The sequence below is a fragment of the Belonocnema kinseyi genome, chromosome 3 (genome assembly GCF_010883055.1).
Source record: "Belonocnema kinseyi isolate 2016_QV_RU_SX_M_011 chromosome 3, B_treatae_v1, whole genome shotgun sequence".
In the NCBI taxonomy this organism is placed as follows: domain Eukaryota; kingdom Metazoa; phylum Arthropoda; class Insecta; order Hymenoptera; family Cynipidae; genus Belonocnema; species Belonocnema kinseyi.
Window position 1 is genome coordinate 57,106,670 of NC_046659.1, and position 21,563 is coordinate 57,128,232.

Sequence of the window (21,563 nt, forward strand, 5' to 3'; positions counted from 1 at the left end):
TGGCTTAAAGAACTTAAGTATTATTGAGAAATGCAAAACGTGCCGAAAAAGTAAAAAAGAATAGGAGAAAAATAAGAAAAAAGTGACTCACTGGCAAACTTCCAATAAAAAAAGAACACTCTTGAAAGTCACCATCTTTTTTTGTTTATTTTGTCGTGTATCATACAATCCCTTATTCGAAAAATTGAATGCGTTCTTATCGTAGGACTAAAAATAATAAGACGTATACAAAAGAATATATTATGATCGTACATATTTCGTTAATGACTAAACGTCGTTTTGTATAATTAATTCGAGAGAGTATTAAGTTTTAGGATGAACGATTCACATATACAATGTCAGTATTAAAAATAAGTATTTATATTAAAAATGTCGTTGTACTTGTTTTCTTATATCACTGACTTATGCACTTTGCATAAAAAATATACAAAAAATACTTATTGACATAAGTGGTTTCAATTTGGCAAGTTTCTTATAATACTAACTGGCGTAAAAACGACATCGATCAGTCTTCCAGAATCTGAGTGAGAAAGGAAATGCGACTTACCAAAAATGATTGGATTCTGATCGAATAAAATTGTTTCGGAGATCAGTTTTAGGAAGTCGTCATAGTTCTATTGAAGCATATGGCATAATTTTCAACTTAAAATAAGATGCATACTGCACAAATTATGAGCAAATTACTTCGATCAAAGTTTTCGAAAATATAATTTATTTCACATGCTTCAACCGAACCAATTCATTTACTAGAATTATTTCATTCTATTTTATGAAGAGTTATCGATACCTTTTGTGTCGAGCCAAAGCCTCGAATGTATTTATTATGCCAAATATCGTCGACTGCGTCATTGTTGGTGATTCGATACATTTGCAAAATGTACTTTTCTTCCTTGTCCGTCAAGGGCTTCCATTAAACTAGAAGTAAAACTAAATTCCGATGTGCTGTCCTCATTCTGGGACCTGCGATTAATCAAATGCGTTAGTTAAGCACATATTTACAAATTTCACAATCAATCTAGTTTCAAAGACTTTTAAAGAGTTTCCTTAATATTAGAAAATCTTGTTTTACAAATTAAAGTATTAATTTACTTACAATGAGTCTATGCTAGTGAGACTACCACTTAACCTTGGTGTCAATGAGATTCCCTCAATTTTTAGCAATTCGAACACCGAATTAACAGCCGAAATGTAAATACCCTTGGAACCTGCGAGTCCCAAATAACGGGGGTTACTCAACTCTATCAAGGTTCTCTCTTCTTTATTGGAATACGACTTGAATGAATTCAAGTCCAGCTTTATAATCTCCACAGATGAAAAATGCACTATGAATAAATAGGGCTTGCGATATGCTGAAAATAATTAAGAATATCAATATTAGTTTCTAACTACACATTAAAAAAGCTAATTATAATTTGAAAAAAGCAACTAGCATATAAAATTAATTAAATTCCGCAGTTCATAAATTCAATAGGGTCAGTGCCAGGGTTACTACAGAAGTCCGGTTTCAAATTCCCATGACTATTAAACAATGCAAACCCTGCTGAAAAACATTTTCATGCCAAACTACAATGTTATATGAAAACGGTGATTTTCATACGATCATAGAAAATCAGTGTAGTTCGACACAGAAAACTAAAAAGTAAAAAAAATCAAAAGTTTTGATGAATAATTATAAGTTTTATGATTTTCTACGAAAAATAATGTTTCTAACAAAACTTACGAAAATATACAATAACAAAACAAAATGATAATTTTTTAAATTTTTGTAGTACATTACGAATTTTTACAAAAATTTATAAATATGAAATGAAATCATTGTATGAAGTTTCACGAAAATGTAAATTTGGAAAAACTAGATCAAGTTTTTCATATTTTATTTGTAGAAAATTACGAATTTCTACAAGCAATTATGAAGAGCTACATTTTGTGTACGAAAAAATGGGAAAAGCTACAACTCCATAATAAAGGATTAGTTTTTCATAATTTTTAACAGTTTTTTATAGAAAATTATGAATTTTTATAAATAACTTTTAATATTAAGACGTGAACACGGGCTTTTGAAATTAAAATTGGATTTTTAAAAAGGGGAAAGCTCAGTTTTTCAAGAAAAAAGGGAAAAAGAACTACTTTCTATTAATTTCTTAGATATTGAATTTCAGTCACTAATTAGGAAATGTTCTAGGAATAATTAGTGAAAAATGCAAAAAAAGCAGTTTTATGTAAAATTCATTATATTTTTTGTGATTATCTCATGATGCATTATTTTCATTCTATAAGTGACAAGTTTGCAAGTATTTTTGAACTAATTTCAAATATTGTTTTTTCCCTGTCAACCAGGATAAGTTAGTATTTTTGGGATTAGTGACACAGTGAGTGAATGTTGAGAATAATATTGTTAGTTTAAGGCATTTTTAAATTGTTTATGAAATTTATATTTGTTTCAGTTCGTATTTTCTGGTATTAATGACACTTTAGTGAATTTTAGGAGTATTATTTTTGGTTTCAGACGTTTTGCAATTGCTCAAACAATATAATTTTTTAAATTTGTTTCCCGAAAAATCATAAAAATGTATTATTTTATTAAAGAATTTATATCTCAATTGTTATAAGATATAATGAAAAAAATGGTTCAGGCAAATAATTGTTTCAACAATATCTTAATAATGATTGATAAAGTGTGCATAGTGTAATTTAAAAAACTAGAATTTTCTCTACCTTTCTTATGAAAAGTCATAAGTGTATTATCATTAATGGTTAATTAAATATATAAGTAATTTCTCAAACAAAAAATATTATTCCTAAGAACCATTAACTATCTGATTAGTTTAAAAAAGTCCTAAATATTCATAATTTGGGATGGGAAAAAATACAAACAAATATAAATTGTTTAAACAGTTAAAAAATGTCTTCATCAAAGAATATTCCGAAAATACGAACTATTACTGATTTGGAAGGAAAATAAAATTGAAGCAGATATAAATTGTTTAAACTATTGAAAAATAACTCCATAAAAAATATCATTCTCAACATTCACTTCCTGTGCCATTAATTCCAAAAATACTGAATTTTTATGATTGACAGGGTCATTAAAATTTTTCTTAAGAAATAATCATTCTTTAAATAATTTGCAATTTGTTTAAAAAATAATTGCAAATTGGTCACTTATTAAATACAAAAAATGCATGGTAAATTAAAAAAAAGCCCGCCTCTAGCATGATTTTTAAATAAAACTGCTATACTAAAACAAAATATGCAAAAATCCTTTTTAAGAAAAGTTAATCTCGTTAAGTGTACAAAATTGCGGAAAAGTACGAAAATCTATCACATAAGATTTTTGATTTTCGCTTTCTACGAAAAAACTGCTCAGAGTCCAAAATGTATAAAAAATAAATAAAAAATGCAAATGTTCTCGCATGAACGGTTAGAAATTTCCATAGGAATTCATAAATTTTTGAGCAAATTCAGAGGAATTATTTCGATCAGAGACTGTAAAGAAAGTTCTTAATATATTATTCAATTATAAACAACCCTGATCCGGAATATATGCTTTGAGTTTGATTTTGGGTTTTTTTGACATTGAATTCTAATGAGTTTAAGAATAAACTTAAAAGTTAATGTTTTATGAATAATACGAGTAATTCATAAAAATAAACTGAGGAGGTGTTAGATTTGTATTATTATAAAGTTATTTTTCCAAGAATGTACATAATAATGACGTAATTATTTCAAAATTATATAACAAGTAAGGCTTAAACGTAATTTGATAGTTGGAATAGAATCTGATATTTGAAGGTAATAAGGTATGTAAGTAGAAAGAATTTGTGTCTCTTCTTACCAAATGCGAAGGGAAGATGACTCCAGTTTGGATTCATATTGCGAGTTCTTTGTCCATTTTCATTAACAAATACACCGAATTCATTATAACAAAGTAAAAGCTCGACATTTTGTGAGTTATTTGATACGTCTAGAATACAAACAGGGAAAATTCCTAGCCTCGCCACTCCCATAAGCGCTGCTTTGATAGAATTATCGTCCTCTTCCGGAAAATCTAGTGACAAATAATAATTTATAAGTTTGAAAGTATGTTAAAATTATCATAGAAATTGTATTACTATTAGTTAATAATGTATATTAATGTGAATAAAGAAATCTTATGTTACTCACCGTCAATAGAGTAGTCCGTAATATCGATTTGGAAGAACTTGTTACATCCAACGATAAGGATATTTTTCGTAAATAAGGCACAACTACAAGGCTCTGTGGTTTCGAGTTCACGAACTCCGATAAATTCACCAGAATCTTCACTAGTCGTCCATTTTAGTAGGCTATAAAACAGACGTAAGGATTCAGAAGACTTAATAAATTTTCAACTTCAAAAATTCAAAGTTGGAGAAGTTACATTTCACCAGACATACCTAGTTTAATTTATTTTAGACTGATAAAATTGATTTAAACATTAGATATAAATGTGAGAAAGTACACACGTGTCAGGAATAACAGAATCTGCAAAGGTTCCTTCCAGACTTTTTGAGACCAAAGGATTTTTGAAAAATGGCAAAATGATGGGAGTTACACCATATTGAATTTTTGGGTTGAATTTTTTTTAATTATCGGCATTTTTCTTCGAAATTTTTCCCGAAAAAAAAGTTTAAAAAGATTAGGTTTTTATTCTCCCTGAAACAAACGTTTATTATTTTTTTATTGTGGATAGAAACTTGCGTGAAATGAAAAAAATGGTTGACTTGTAATGGTATGGGTTATAAATAAGTCCTATTAACAAATACTAAAATTAAAGATGGCTGGTTTTTAAAGGATATTTCAACATTAAAATGGCATACTTTTATCGACAACATTATACTTGATCATAAAAGTATGTCTCCCGCTGTTATTTGTTAATTTTAAAAACAAAACATGTAAAAAATTGCAATTGTGAACATTTGAAGTCAACCAAAAATAATTTTATCACTCAATTGTCCTTAATTTATGTTGCCAAAGAGATTTAGAATTCAGTAAGAAAAATGTGTCATTTAGTATTATTTATTAATTGTATGAACAATTGTCAAGTGTGGACATTAAAAATCAACAAGAAATCATTTTTCTTCTAAATTGTTCTTAAATGAACATTTCAGCCAATGTTAACAGTGACATGATGTTATGTCTAAAAATGGCTACAATATATTTTATATAATTTGTTTATAAATTTAATAAATAATATCGAATAATGTATTTTAAACGAATAGTCTCACTAAATTGACGGTATCCTGTTTTATTAAAATTCAATTAACGGTTTCAGAAATGTCAATACCTAAAAAAATCCAACCCAAAATTCGATATTACGTAACTCCTAAAATTTATATATTTTTTCTAAATCCTTTGGGTCCAAAATGTCTGCTATATAGAACTATAATTTAAAAAAGTTTCGTTAAATGCGCACGAACACTTGCAGATTCTGATATTCCTGACGTGCCTTATATTTATTATAAAATAAAGATGCAGCAACATTTATACTTATTTATAAGTATTAAAAGTACAAATATATATTACCATAGAATAATTTAATGAATGAACAAAATTTAATTTTGCAAAATCCGCCGTTGAACGTATTATGCCTATTTTGAAATTCATTCAAATTTGAAGTCTGTCAATTCAGAAATAAATGATAAAACAGTTGTTAATTTAAAATATATAAAGAACTTTGAAAATATGCAATACAGTAGAAAGAGTTTAGAAAAAGGAGAATATTAATTTATATGCTTATTTTTTGGTAACGAAGATGAATTCATCGCAAAGGGCAGATTTTTTCCGTTTCCAGACAGTACCCAATAATATAATTATTCTTTGCCAAACTATTGTTATACTTCTTTTAAAATAATTTATTGAAATTCAGTGAACGACACCATATTTCCAGTGAAGGACACCCTACATTCAGTGAATGACACCGCTATTGATTTTGAATTTAAAAGAACTTTCAAATTTATTTGTAAGAAATATTATGCAATTTATTTTCTGTAGATAATAAGGAATATCATTTTGTATAATTATGGGGGGTTTTTTTTTAAGACTAAGTTTTTGGCAAAAAGGAATACCTTCGATATTGTGTGGTTATGTTTATTTCATCAGTTCATGAATTTGTCAAATTCATTCGGGGGTGTCGTTGATTGATTTTTGAGGTTCGGAAATCCAAAATCAATTAAAAAGATATTGAACATTAAAGATTCTTGAAAGGCGATGGCATAGAAATAAGGAAAGCAAATAGCAATTATAGCAACACGGACATCAATAAAAAAAATGCGTATTATACCCTAAAAACTTTCTTCTTCTGGGAGTCGTTCACTGGATTTGAAGGTATGATAAGAATATTTCAAATATATTAAATCTACTCAAATTTGAGACTAATATTTATTGAATTATATTGCTAAACATAATCATCTAACCTCTGAAAGTACTACAAAATAAGAAATACCTTTTCTTCTAACTTTCCGGGGACTTTAAAATTAACGACATGACGAATTTTTATAGTTTCAACATATCCTCCAGTAGGTGGCAACAAAAATGTTATTTAATGAACATAAATTCAGTAATTTTGTACTGAATAAATATTGAAATACAAATTACATATATACTTTTAAAAAACTTTTTAAAGATGGTTGTCTTTTTAAAGACGAGTACAAATTTATAAAAATTAAAAATATTAGTAATTTGATGAAGAAACAGAATTTCAATAAAGCTCGAATAGTATTTTAGAATTGAAATAAGTCAACTTATTCTTTTGGTGTTGTAAAAATGCAAATATAAATCAGTTTTAGCGATGAAATAGAAGACGTAAATAAATATAAGTTTCAACTTTAAGATTTTAATTCTAAATTATATCTGACTTGTTCTGTATCAGAATTATTATATATGACGTTTCCGGTGAATAAATATATGACATTAAATCTTTCTAGTAGGGCCAGACGAATGTTTAAAATTATTTTTGATTTATATAGATTATTATACTTTTTTCGCAAAATTTATGAAATAGTCAAAATCATTTTAAACTAGTATCATTACATACAGAAATATTATATTTTAACCCTCCGTTTACACTTTACAGACAGAGGGTTTTAAAGCACAAACGATTTTTTAAACTGCAATTTCTTGCATTTGGGAAAATATCAGGTCCTGTGAGTGGCGCTGCAGTTTGTCCAGTTAGGGAACATTAATTGTTTAGCTTCATTTGGCATTTTCGAGTATTTATATGAACAACATAAAGTTTTCATCTAATTCTGGTCTATTTTTGTACTATAAATATGGATTAACATTAAATATCCTACTTTTTCTATGGAATTGCCTGCTTGAATTATTGTAAAATACACTCATTTTTCAGGTCTTCAGATAATTCAACTTTTTGAAGCCGCCGCGAACGGGCCTATATTTTGTTCGAAGGTCATAGCCTAAGTTTTCAAACTCTGCAATGATTTAAAAAAATTTATTTGTTGCAAAATTATGAAATTTTTAACAAACATCGAGTTTTTTCTATTTTTTCCCCAAATTTCAATTTTTATTTTAAAAAGTTTTTAATGTTTGATACCAAAAACAATTAGAGCATGTAGAAGTCACTTAAAAAAATAAACCCAAATTTTACTAAAATTTTTGAAAGCCAGAAATAGTTCAAAAACTGAACAGGACTTAACAGACCTTGTCTGTAAACGTAAGATTATCTTTAACATGTGTACTTTCATCTCCAATTTTTTCAGAATTACTTTTTTTTCAAAATGAAGGACCAAAATATCTCAAAAAACGTGGTTTTTTTACACGCTCTCCATGTATACCATTTTTAAGGTACAAAAAATTCTATTTATGCAATAATTTGTTTCAACAAATTGTTTAAACAAACTAATTTTACAAAACTAATCGCATGTTTGGATTAATAGTACGAAAAAATCCTTAAATAATTGATGTATTTGTATTTTCTTTGCCTTCCTTATGAACATAAACAGTTTTGTTAAATTTACAAAATTAATTATTTATTAATTTGTTTATTAAAAAGCGTAATTGAAGACGTAAAAGAACTATTCCGGATGTAACTTTTGCCATTAAATCTGATTCTGGCGTTTGTTTTGCAAAATTAGTTAATAACGCAATAGTTTGTTTAAACAAATTAATCTTGCAAAAGTAATGAAAAATTGGAATTCAGCAATGCCTCAAACTATTAAAACTATATCTGGTTTATATGGTTCGTGGCTAAAAAATCTTTTGGTCACAGAAGAGTTTAAAAAACTGGGTTGGCGTTGGCCTTGTTATTATACATTTTGTTATCCGCCATATTGGACTCGCTATTGATATTTTTTAAATAATAATAATGATTATAAAAAATAAGTTTCTAAAACGAACATTAAAATGATATTACGATATTGAAACGAACATTACATACAAATAAAAAAATTTATTTTTTGCGCCATTTTAAATCCGCCATTTCGAAATTTAGCATTTTAGTAGTTTATTTATTACTAGCAACACCACCAATAGCAAATTGAATAATAATCTCGGGTTATTCATTGTTTTTTTTCACTTTAAAAATGGTATACCTGGAGAAAATGTAAAAAAACGACGTTTTCTTAAATATTTTAGTCCGCCATTTTGAAAAAAAAGTAATTTTGAAAAAATTTGAGGTGAAATTACACATGTTAAAGATAATTTGTGCCAAATTTGGGGGAAAAATACCCGTTTACAAGATGTTTAGGTGGTCCGATTGACATATAATTGCCAATATATATTAGTCAAATAAATACTATAAATAAAAAATAAAATTTAAAGAAAGAAGAAACTTCTCATTTATTTATAATTAGAAAAGGTTCATTTTTCCGATCTCATGATTATTTAACAATAATTGACTATTTTTTAAAGTAAGAAATTATAAATCAAATATGAAAATCTAAACAATTTAATACTGAATTTCAACTTTGAACGTTGGAAAAATTTTCAATTTTGATTGGTATATAATATTTGAACAATTTTAATAAAAATAATTTTAATTTAAAAAGCGCTTATTTTTATTCAAAATTTTAAATCGTTCAATTTTGAATTTTTCTAACTTTAAATGTCTGCAAAATTATATCACTTTTAACATTTAGGAATGTGTTATTCTTCAAATTAAAGCATTGAAAATAATAACGTGGATTTATATTTTTTAACTAGAAATCATTGAACTATTCAATTGATAAAAGTTTCAACTTTCAAATGTTTTAGTTTGATTGTATTTGATTAAAAATTGTTCATAACGTTGAGAGCTTTAATTTTATAATTGTGAATTATTGATCGTTCAAATGCCAAAATTTTAAGCAGCAATTTTAAAAGTTTAAAATTCAAAAGAATTTAACTTTGACTGCTTTAATTGGCAGTTCAGATACAGGATGAAATTTGTTCATACTTAATTAAATTTATTTTGATACAGAGTAAAGTAAAAATAATTGAGAACACGGTGTTTTGAGAAAAATGGACTTTATAAAACCCTCTGATTAAAAAAATGATTCCTCCAAACAAAAGCGTATAATAATAACAGGGGCACGATATTGTCAAATATTCTATTCTCACCCATAAATCCTATGAGTGGCGTGCTAGTATTAAGAACACCTAGCAAACAAAAATCTCCATAATGCTTCTAGTTTTTTTAGTTTGATAGGATTATAGTTTAGGGTGCAAGTGTTCATCTGAACCCTACAGATATCTCTATCACGCCCGCTTTGTGCCCTATAAAACTGCATAAATTTCATAGAAAATTTATTGTGGAAAAGTGTACTTCCTTTAGGTCAACAGTTGCAGTACAACACAAGAACCAAAGTGTGCATAAATACTGTCTGTCAGTCATCAGAATTTCCCTCTTTTAGGGTTGTAGATATGTAAATAAATGGTGGAAAGTGGAACTCTACTCACACAACATGAGAAGTAGTTGCTGCACAGAGCATTTCTCCGTGCACTTGATAAAGATGGCAACTTTCGGCGCCAGTCAAGACAGGCTTCGTGCTAATTGCTGGACGCGAACATTCCGCAGCCAGTGCGTTACTCTTCAATTGTCTCAAATCACACGAAACCAGTTGTCTATCTTCGCCAGCGATCATCAACGCCAGACCCAATTTAGGATACAGAGTCAGTTGGTGAACTTTTTTAACTCCCCTGATTATCGTAAGTACTTGGGCTTTCGAAGATTGATACGAGTACAAGCCTTCCTCTGCACCCAATAACAAAACACCTTCGTCTGGTAATTCAACAACACAATTGAGATCCAACTGAAAAGATGAACGAAACATTAACTAATGGAAAAAAGTTTTTTAAAAAAAAATTTCAAGTTATATCTACTGATTTGAACAAGAAATCGAGAAAACTGGAGTGGCCCATCACATATTGAAAATGGATTCTCGATAAACAATAAGAGCAGTATTTTATGACGTTGAAAATGCGCTGAAAAACTGATTATCATGAGAAATCATGCAACGAAAAATCGAATTATGTGTGGCAAAAATAAAAAAAAAATTTAAGGGATAAGATCTATTTTTCAACTACAGAAAAAATCAGTATTTACAAAAAAAGAAGATAAGTACAAGTAAGTGGATTAAACATGCTAAAATTAATTGAATCTTTCAGGGTTGTTACAAGAAGTCTGGTTTCAAAACCGCATAAGTTTGCCAGGCCTACGTTTGAAAAAACCTCAGGATTACTTTTTATTTTTATCGACTGAAATTTATTCAATTTCAAGATATTCCACTGACAGCAGACTAATTTACCAAAAATTTCTTGTACAATTGTAAATCGATGCAAATGTAAATGACTTTTCAATAAGTTTTGAATTTTAAACAATACTTATCATTAATATTATCATACAAATTTTGAAAAACCTGTAAAAGACCTTGACTTTCGTTCCTAAGAATCACTAAGCACCTTGATTATCATGCGAAAATTAACAAATTCTTCGTTTTGATGCGACGTTAAATTGAGTATATTTGACATGTAAACTTGATAGATCTAACATGAACGTTCTGCGTTAAACTTAACTTTCAGACATATTTAGGGTGGCCGTTTTAATCGAGGAATAAAATTTAAGGTCACTTACCGATTCACAAACATTTTTCGCGGCCAATAAAATTAAAAAATTTGAAATTTAAAGCTAAAAAATTTTCCATTTGAAGTAATAACAAATAAACTACGAATTAAAAAAATTAAAGTGGGACTCTTGAATATTGCCATCATTTAAAATTGAAGATAAAAAATTTTTTAATTACAAAATATTATATTAAAATGCTCAATAATTTTTAAGTATAAAATTGAAGTTAGATAAGACTGTTCTAAATTAAAGAATCAATAAATGACCTTTAATTTTTGGAAATTATTGTTTTAAGCAAGAAACATTAAAAATTGATTTTTTTAAAATTTGAAATAGTTTAAAATCTTGAGAAATCTAGAAGTTGTTGTAAATTTTTGGAAATTTAGAATTACTTTTGAAATTTTAAAAGAAATTCTAAATGTCTTAAAATGTCTCGAATTTTACTACAATTTTTAGAAAATCCAGCTTATTATGTGTAGAAAAAAGTTTGAGCCATTTCAAGTTTTGAAAAGATTAAAAATAATTTAAAATTTTGAAACGATTTCAAATAATTTAAATGAGTTGTATGTACTGACAAAAATCGGTTATTCGTACCAAAATGCCGATGCTAATAGCCACAGTTTAATTAAAAATAAAATGTAGATTTTTGCAGATTTCAAATAAAAAATGTAGAAGCTTTTCAAGAATTGTGAAAGGCTTCTATGAATAAACGCATTTTCTTAACACTCCTAGGAAAATTGAAAATGATTTTAAAAGAATATTTGAAAAGATTTTAAAACGTTTCTAAATTTATCAAAAAAGGAACTGGAAGATTTAAAGGACAACTTTCAAAATTTGCAGCATTTTCTAAAAATAGTAGGACAAATTTCATTCACTTAAAAGATATTTATCGAATTCTACTTACAATTTTTAGAAAATCCTGTAAATAAAAAAAAAATTCCTTTAAAATATTCGAGATTTTCTTTTGACAATGCCACTTTCAAAACACTTTAAATTTTCCTAGGAATCTTAGGAGAATATTTTTTTATTCTTTTGAAGACTTTAAAAAATCTTAAAAAGCTTCTAGATTTTTTATTTGAAATCTGCACAATCTACATTTTGTTTTAAATTAGGCTGTGGTTATTTGCACCGAAATTGCAGCGTGAATAGTCGAATTTTGTCGGTTCAAACTTTTTCGTTCAACTTATTTAAATTCATGTCAAATTTTTTCTACAAATATTAAGTGTTTAGTTGTTATTTATCTCAAAATTAACAAATTTCACTACCTATTCTTAATTAAAAATTTTCAAAATGAATGTGTTAAAAATGGAATATTTTAGACTGAAAAAATATTTTTAATTTCATAAAAGCCTTTAATCACAAATATAATGCTATGAAGCTGTTTTATGTTCAAATTAGTTTAAAGTTTTAATCCGGTTTTTACATTTTTTAAAATGGCAGTTTAAGTTTTAACGTTAAAATCTAGAAATTCTTTAATTTCGAACGGATTTAGAATCATTTTGCCAAATCATTTATTGTTAACTTTTAATACTTAAAGTACAGATTCATTTTAAAAATAATTTACTTATTTATATTTACAGTTGATAAAATAAAAATTTGTTTGTCCACAATTTTCAACTTCAAACGCTTTTAACTATGAATTGTTTGAGTCTTCAATACCTCATTTTGAAATTCTTTAAATTAAAAATGTGCGTTTAAAAAATAAAAATCTAAAATGGAAAATTTAAAAATCACGCATTGTAAACTGAATGATATATTGAAAAAGATAACAATTCAACTAATTATTTTTTTAAACTGTTTAAGTCAAACTTGGACAGATTTTCCTTTTAAAAATTTGTAAAATTTCTGGTAAAAAAATAAATTCACTGTCATTTTCCAGTCTCAAAAAATCTCCCAGTTTTTATGGTTTCCCGGTCCAGCGGTCACCCTGACATTATGCAAAGCGCATAGTCGCATCAATGCGATTTGCATAAACTAGATCCTTTATAATGAACATTGAGCCTACCTGATTTTTCTCCAATCTCAACACCGTCTTATATTTGTCAATCCTGCCGGGTTTATTCGTCATCGACCTCAAAGCCTTCAACCAATTTTTCTTATCCAGTTGACTCAAAGCCATAATATCCAACCTCGATGTTGGCCAACAAGTCGTCGACGAATTAGGCTCAACCCTAATAATAAATGGCAAATCGGATTTCGCAGTTCCAGCAACATCGGCTTGATCCACGGATTCGGAAATCGTAAAGCCTTCCTTCTCAGGTAAATCCAGTCGACTGACCGGCGCCATTCCCGGACTAGGTTGGTGTTCATATATACACAAACTGGCTCCTTCCAGTTTTAAGTACTTCCTCTCCCAACAAGACTTCGCCCGACCTGGCACCTTAACCCAACTCTCCATTGACATATCCCCATTCCTCTGCAAATGGTCAGTGTCCCTTTCAGGTTTGTCCGGTTCGTCTATCGCCAATGTCTTCACACTGTCAACGAAACTCGACAAACTATCGGTGCTCTCCTTGTACTTTCCGAATTGCCTTGCGAAGTCTCCAGGGAGTCCGCAAGTAGCTGGAACGGAAACAGAGCATTTAAGATGCGTCATTATCTGACACTCGCTGCAAATCGCTGCTCGCTTGCCAAACTGGATTGAGTCTAGACACGCAGCACATTTTCCCGCGCGCATTGGTAAACTGATATTGAATCTGTGCGGAATATTGTGCTTCATTCTTTGGAGAGAAAGATGTCTAGTCAAGTAATCTCCTGAATCTCCAACAAAAGCGGAACTGTGCTTCTGTGGAGGGGACGCTGGAGGTGAGGTAGGATGAGACGAGGATTTTGTAGTTTTAACAGTCAATATTTGTTCCGTTAAAGCCTTTACTTTCGCCCTTTCCTGCTCTAATTGATTCTCTAGTTCGCGATATCCGACAGGCATTGCAGTTCCAACAGGACAAATGTTCTCCTTCTGTTTGAGGCCGAATATTTTGTCGCAGACGCCCTTCTTCCTTTTGCTGCATTGCTCGAGTTTCAGCTGCAAATAATCTATTAGTTTAGTTTGCTGCTGACAGGTGCTTCCAGACTTGACTTCCCTCTCCTGGTAGAATTGCCTCATCTCGTCCATCACGCCCTCCAGTTCAGCGACCCTAGCTCTAAGTTCCTGACCCTGGTCTACGCTGTCCTGCAAATCTGCCATGAGATTCAGGTTTGTTTCCTTGAGTTCGTGAAGTCTTGTCAAGTGCTGCGAGCATTCCTCTTTCACGACTCGTGCCTCCTCTTTGGCGTTGTCTAGCAATCGTTTCGTTTGGGATAAATCGCACTCTAAATTACCGTATTTAGTCGACAACTCGGCGATTTGTTCGTTTAGTTTCTGTGCAAGCTTTTTGTACTCGTCCCTCTGGGCAGCCACATTATTCCTCTCACCTTCAATATCGCTCGTTTCGGATTCCAATCTTTCTATCGCTCTTTCAGCGACTATTCGCATGGTCTTTTCCTCGTTCTGGGCGATCTTGCATTCACGAAGTTTAGTCTCTGTTATTTCTAGGTCTTTCTGAAGCTTCATCTTGTCTTGGATCAATGTATTCTCTCTAGTTTCATGATCGTTTGTCAGCCTTTCATAGTCAGTCAACTGCTCTTCGAGAACTGTGCAAGTTTCCTTTAATAATTCGTTGTTAACTTGATAACTGTTGACTTCCTCTTGCAGTTTATCAAGCTTAGTTTCAAGCTCGTTATTCTCGTCGTTATGCCTTGATATTTGAAGCTTTAGACGCTCGTTCTCGGATTTGAGAGTATCGACGCGATCTTGATTTCCACGCATTTGTTTGCGGGTAGCGTCTAATTCTCTTCGCAACGAGGAGCTTGATGATTGGAGCTCTTCTATTTGTTTATTCGCCTGCGTAAGTGCCTGTAACAAAATTAGAATAAGTATTGATGTTAATATAGAAGGAATTTTTAATAGGAACAGGGTTCGGACTCACTTCAGAGACATAAAATTGTATCAATAGTGGCATAAATTTTGAAAAATAGTCCCGGGAATTTTTTAATTACACTTCCTGTCATTTCTGAGTCAGAATTATAGTTGTTTTCGAAAATTCCCCGGTCCAAGACAAAATTGTAATTCTTTTGGAAAATTCACTGTTCCAATACAGTATCATGATTCTGTTGGAAAATTTACACTTTCAAGTAAGAACTCTCATTCTTTTGGACAACTTCTTGTTCCAGGTCTGAATTACATTTTTTTCTCGAAAATTCTCTGAACCAATTTAGAATTCCATATAATTATTGCAAGAAATTTCATGTCCCAAGTCAGAATTATATATTTTTGAAACCGAGGTATAAGCCGGAATTATTATTCTTTAAAAAAAAATTCCAGTTCAAAGTCAGAATTATAGTAATTCTCTCAGGAAATTCTTTTTCTTTTCAAATTCATAATTTCTTCCAACATCCCTCATTACAAATCATAATCACGACTTTTATCATGTTATAAAACGTAAATCTTACTATCTTCGATAAAAAAAAATCAACACAGACTTTTGAAAAAATTCAAAATATAAAGAAAAATTACAAACAGTATCACTTATATTATTGTCATTATCGACAATAAAGCATTTTTCCTAGTTCGTTTCGTAATTGAACAAACTAAAAGTAATTAAATATCCTGACACTTTTAATATTTATTTTAGTACAATCGATTGAAAAATTCCGATCAATGAATCAAATTCTCTCTTATTTTCTTTCTTTAGAAATACCGAGTAAAAGTGTAGAAAAAATACAATAAATAATATGTAGTACCTTGAAATTATTCCTTCTAGCATAAAATCATATGGTTTTGCAAATTATATTTGCAAAACAGGACTGTCAAGAAATTCCACAAAATTATATTCATAATTTTGCATTCTATGTGAAGACTTTGAATTTCTAAAAGATCTTTATCTATATATTCACAATTTAGTTGATAAAAGTCCTATTTTTATCTTTCATTATGGATCTTTTCCATTGAAATTCTTATTAATTGGAAAGAAGTTCTAATTTGAACTATTTTCAAATCAGACAATTTTACACGCGTGTAAAATTTGAAATAGATTGATCAATATCCTGAGGCTGAGTGAGGCAAAAATAAGTTTAAAAAATTCGTAATTCTCAGTTTAAAAATAATCATTAATATTAAGTATTTTTTTAAATTTACATAATGTACAATATTTTCAGATTTTTTAGACCACAATCTCATTTTGATAAATCTAAAAAATACTAAATTAAGGTCAAAAAAGTTTTGGAAACTATCCTAATAAATTTACAAGTCTCTACATTCTCTAGAAACTTCCGCAAACTTAAGATTTACCTCAGATTTTAAAGTCTTATAAAGTTTCTACATGCTCAAAAAAATATTAGGATGCTTTGAAAGACTATAAAAAAATTATTTTAGATTTTTAAGGTTTATGAAAATGAGATTTTAGCATAGAAAAACGGTAAATATTGAAAGATTACAAGACTCTTTAAAATGAGGCACATTATGTAAATTTCGAAAAAAAATAATAGTAGCCCCTTTTGCATAAATGAAAATTAAAAATTTTGTTGGATTTTTTTTGTCCCGCAGAACCTCAAGATAATGATCGATGTTCTTCAAATTTTACATTAATACATTGCTAGTCTTAACTTATTTATTTGACATTATTCGATTTCGGACATTTTCGGCTGACTGTAAAATGTTCAACCAATAAGTGTAATAAATTAAAATGGTACAATAATGAAAGATTTTTCTTCAAAAAGTCAAAAAAGTGATACAAACCGAAATTTAGGAAATAAGGACTAGATGAATTCAAAACATTTTCAATTCATTTTTCTATATATTAGTCTTTGGGACTTAGTCCAGTCAATCTAGCACATTTTACCCTCGATTCCTGCGTAAAATAGTAGCACCTTGAAAATTTGACAGATGGTTCTTCATACCATCTTATAAGATATATGTAAAAAGTAACAACTGAAAAGCTGTGCTCCCATACCAAAATGGCGTTCAAATGGCGAAATTCGTGTTTTCTGCATTTAATCATGGTTTGCACAAAAAAGAACTAATCACACAAAGAAAAGTTGTTAATCAATGTTGTAGAACATGAAATGCTCTATATTATTACACAATTCAAACAAAAAGACTTCATTATTTTACTTGCAAATTGATTATTAAGTAAGATTCTTATTAAAACTTCAATAATTAATTAAACGGCAAGAAATAAATTTTTTGGAATGTGAATACCCGATAATGATACCATCATTATTGAAAAATGTTCCCTATTTTTTCAATCACATCGATATTGTTGTTTCTTAAAATTACATTATTAATTAAGAAAAGTCCCTTTTTTATTATTGCTACGAGCAATGATGACACAACAACAAAATTTTTTCATTAAGTTGCAAATATTTTTCATTTTGAAACTAATGGCAACTTTTCAAATCATCGTATTTCCGTGAAAAAGTACGCAGCTCATTGTAATTTCGTATATCGAGTGCATGCATTTTTAAAGAAATTTTGACACCGATTTCAATTGTTTATAACAATTACGAACGGAGAATGTAATTTTTGTTAAACAATCTATATCTCCGCTTCTAACTAACATTAAGAGTTCAAATTTGTGGAGGTGATAAAACTGCCTTTAGCCTTTCCACGTATCCCCGAGATATTCGATTTGAACCATTATCAGGGGAAGAAGGCAAGTGAAAGTGACCTCTTCGTGGAGCGTCAATGCCGCACGTCCGAGGACGCTGGGGAGGGGATAGCGATTTCTCGCGTTTCGTTGTTTGCACGGAAACGCTGTGGCGACTTCAAACTCGCTCGAGTAGTCATATCTACGAAACTACTCGATGAAAATTGATCATTCTTTTTTTAATTTAATAGAGCGCAATGAGGGGAAAAATGATCTTCACTCGAAAATGCGCTAATGCCATTTTTTAATCGTATTGTTTGCATGTGCAAATTTCGATTAAATTATTTTTTAATGAATGTTTATTAAAAATGTGGAAAAGCGTTTGCGAATCATCGCAAATGTGCGTTGCAAATTGTTTGCTCGCTTCGTCAGCTTGCCGTAGCTTTTGTTATTACAATTTCTGGGTCAAATAATACACAAGCACAAATTTTTTAATTTGTTTCGCCTATTTTTAGTTCACATAGCTACTAATTGAATGTAATAACTTTGACAATCAATGGAAAGCAAAAGTGCGTTAGGTAATGTAACAATGCAAAGTACGTTTTTGTCGAGAGTGTATATTTTCTTATTTCCCAGAAGTTGTCGAGCTACACGGATTCTGAGAATCGGGCTGTTTTTTAGTCGTTAGTTACTACTGCATCTTTGTACAAGGTATTTTTTTTCATACAGTGATTTTATTCGCAAGGTCGATGTTGATTTTCTTGTGATTTATTCAGAAACCCGGTTAATTAAACATGGCTGAAATGGCCTGGTGCGAGATTCGCAATACTGCAAACAATTTGCAACGCACGTTTGCGATGATTCGTAAGCCTTTCTTCAACATATTTAATAAACATTAATTGAAAAATAATAGTTGCAATTTTCACTTGCAAACAATACGATTAAAAAATTGCATTAGCGCATATTCGAGCGAAGATTATTTTCCCCCTCGATGCGCTCTATTAAATTAAAAAACGAATGATCAATTTTCATCGAGTAGTTTCGTAGATATGACTACTCGAGCGAGTTTGAAGTCGCCACAGCGTTTCCGTGCGAGCAACGAAACGCGAGAAATCGCTATCCCCTACCCAGCGTCCTCGGACGTGCGGCATTGACGCTCCACGGAGAGGTCAATTTCACTTGCCTTTTCCCCCCTGATAATGGTTCAAATCGAATATCTCGGGGATACCTGGAACGCCTAAAGGCAGTTTTATCACCTCCACAAATTTGAACGCTTAATGTTAATTAGAAGCGGAGATATAAATTGTTTAATAAAAATTACATTCTCCGTTCATAATTCTTATAAACAATTTAAATCGGCGTCAAAATTTCTTAAAAAATGCATGCACTCGATATACGAAATTACAATGAGCTGCGTACTTTTTCACGGAAATAAGGTGATTTGAAAAGTTGTCCTTAGTTGCAAAATGAAAAATATTTGCAACTTAATGAAAGAAAATTTTGCTGTTTCATAAAATATAAACGCTTGAGTATCAACTCCAGTGGTGAAACCCGATGTGCGATTGCTGGATTGATGTTCGTAGCAATAACAAAAAAGGGACTTTTCTTAATCAACAATGTAATATTTAAGAAAAAAAATATCAATGTGATTGAAAAAAATAGAGAACATTGTTAAATAACTATGATACCATTTTGGGTATTTACATTCCAAAAAATGTATTTCTTGCCGTTTAATTAATTATTGAAGTTTTAAGAAGAATCTTACTTGATAATCAATTTGCAAGTAAAATAATGAAGTTTTTTTTCTGTTTGAATTGCGTAATAATATAGAGAATTTCATGCTCTACAACATTTATTAACAACTTTTCTTTGCGCGATTAGTTCTTTTTGTGCAAACCATGATTAAATGCAAAAAAACACGAATTTTGCCATTTGAACGCCATTTTGGGAGGGGAGCACAGCTTTACAGTTGTTACTTTTTACATATATCTTATAAGATGGTATGAAGAACCATCTGTTAAATTTTCAAGGTGCTACTATTTTACGCAGGGAAAATATCTAAGTTGACTGGACTAACTCTTTTCCGGTATATATTTCCACACTTGCATCGTTAAAAAAAAGTCAAACAAAATTAATAATAGCGTGAGTCCGACCTCTGCAGGGACCTGTTAAAAATATTATAAATCCAACCCTTTGTGCAGAATCTGCTTGCATCTTATTTCTCGAAGATTCTCTAGTTAATTCTCCTAAGGAGGCTTTCGCACTCTCCAATTCTTTGAGTAGCTTCGCAGCTTTTTCCTCTTCGTCCTTCTCTTTTTTCCTTAGCCTCTCTGTCAACTTTTGTTTATCTTCCTGTAAAGTTTTGAGCTTTTCCTCAGCCGTTTTGGCTTCTCTGGTCGCAATGCGTTTGTCGAGATTCGCATCAGAGAGCTCTTTTTCCTTCTTCCATAAAGAAATCTGTGCCTGTTTGGCCACCTTTCGTTCGGCAGCTAAACTTTCGTTCGAGGCTTGCAGTTGTTGTTCTAATTTTTGAATCTGTTGCTCCAGCTGAGAAATATTTTTGCTATGGTGACTATCGAAACCGATACTTGAGTTTGTACTAGTTGTAGGTTTATCGTGTTCAATTCCTTTAAGTGAAGCATTTTCGGCCTCAAGTTTCGTTACGCTGTGCTCCAATCTTCGCAGTAATTCTTCTAGGTTACTGACCTTGCGCAGTTGCTCCTCTGTAAAAAATATTTTAAGAAATTCTCAATATTCAACCATTTTAGTGTCGGTAATGTTAAGATTTTTATAATACTCTTAATAATATTATTTGTAACAAAGTCATGAGACGCGACTTTTATGATTGTATTATATTTGATGAAAATCAAGCAGTTCTCATTATATTTGAGTAGAATGTATAATTTACTACAAAGTATTTGATATTATAGTAAAGAAGATAGCCACCATATAAACTTTAGTTTGTGCATTAAAATTCTATTCTTTAGAATAAAATAAACTAGAAAGTAATGCATCATTTTTACCCCAAAAAATTCACATATAAATATTGGGTTTTAAATACAAGTTACCTAAAAACCTTCAATTTTAAAAAGTTTAATTTCTATTCGTTGTAAATCACATACCTTAAAATGTTAAGTTATTAAACTTTTAAATACTTTAAAAAATTGAATCAAATATTGTTTAATTTTCAGTGTTTTTTTAACATTAAACTCTGAGCGCTGTAATTTTTAAACATTGAATCACCTGAGTGTTACAATTTTATATTCAAAATGCTAAAAAATGAAATGGTTAAATTGAAATATTTTCGAATTATTTCTACAAACTTGAACGCTTTACTTGGAATTTACATTTTTATAGGCAAAGAATGACAAATTATTTCATTTTTACCACTTTGGACTGTCAGATAATTGAAAATTTATGAACCTTCAACTTTACACTCCGAAAAATTAAATGATTTAAAACATTTAGCTATATATCTTTTAAGTGCTTTAAAAAATTCAGTTAGTTATTGACATCTGAGGTTTGAAATGGTTCAATTATAAATGTTACGCAATTAAATTGTGCCAGTTATAAATTATAAAAAATTTTCTACTAAGATTTTCTCTAAGACTTTAAATATTTAACACACGATTGAGAAATATTCTATTAAAAATGGTGACATTATTGTTTTAAGGGTAAAATTGTTGAATTTGCAACATTCGCAATTTCAACTTGTTCTTTGTGATACTTTCTATTTTATATTCTTCAATTTTGAAAACTAAAACTCGTACTCTTTAAATTTATGTTTTTATTTTGAAATAGTTCAATGGCGATTTTTATTAAGAAATGTTTAATTTTTAGGGTTTCGCAGCCCCCCCCCCCCA

The 21,563-nt window shown here is 29.8% G+C and overlaps 1 protein-coding gene across 1 annotated transcript in view; it reads right to left on the reverse strand.

The window, feature by feature from the left end:
* Positions 1 to 121: 121 nt before the first annotated feature.
* LOC117169187 (citron Rho-interacting kinase-like) overlaps positions 122 to 21,563 on the reverse strand; it is a 30,705-nt gene continuing 9,263 nt past the window's right edge. Inside the window, exons 6-12 of the mRNA XM_033355414.1 lie at positions 19,891 to 20,423; positions 13,083 to 14,969; positions 9,913 to 10,265; positions 4,165 to 4,325; positions 3,836 to 4,048; positions 1,094 to 1,349; positions 122 to 960 (exon numbers count right to left, since the gene is read on the reverse strand). Coding sequence (XP_033211305.1) covers positions 846 to 960; positions 1,094 to 1,349; positions 3,836 to 4,048; positions 4,165 to 4,325; positions 9,913 to 10,265; positions 13,083 to 14,969; positions 19,891 to 20,423 — 3,518 coding nt within the window. The 3' untranslated portion in view covers positions 122 to 845. The remainder of the gene's footprint in view (positions 961 to 1,093; positions 1,350 to 3,835; positions 4,049 to 4,164; positions 4,326 to 9,912; positions 10,266 to 13,082; positions 14,970 to 19,890; positions 20,424 to 21,563) is intronic.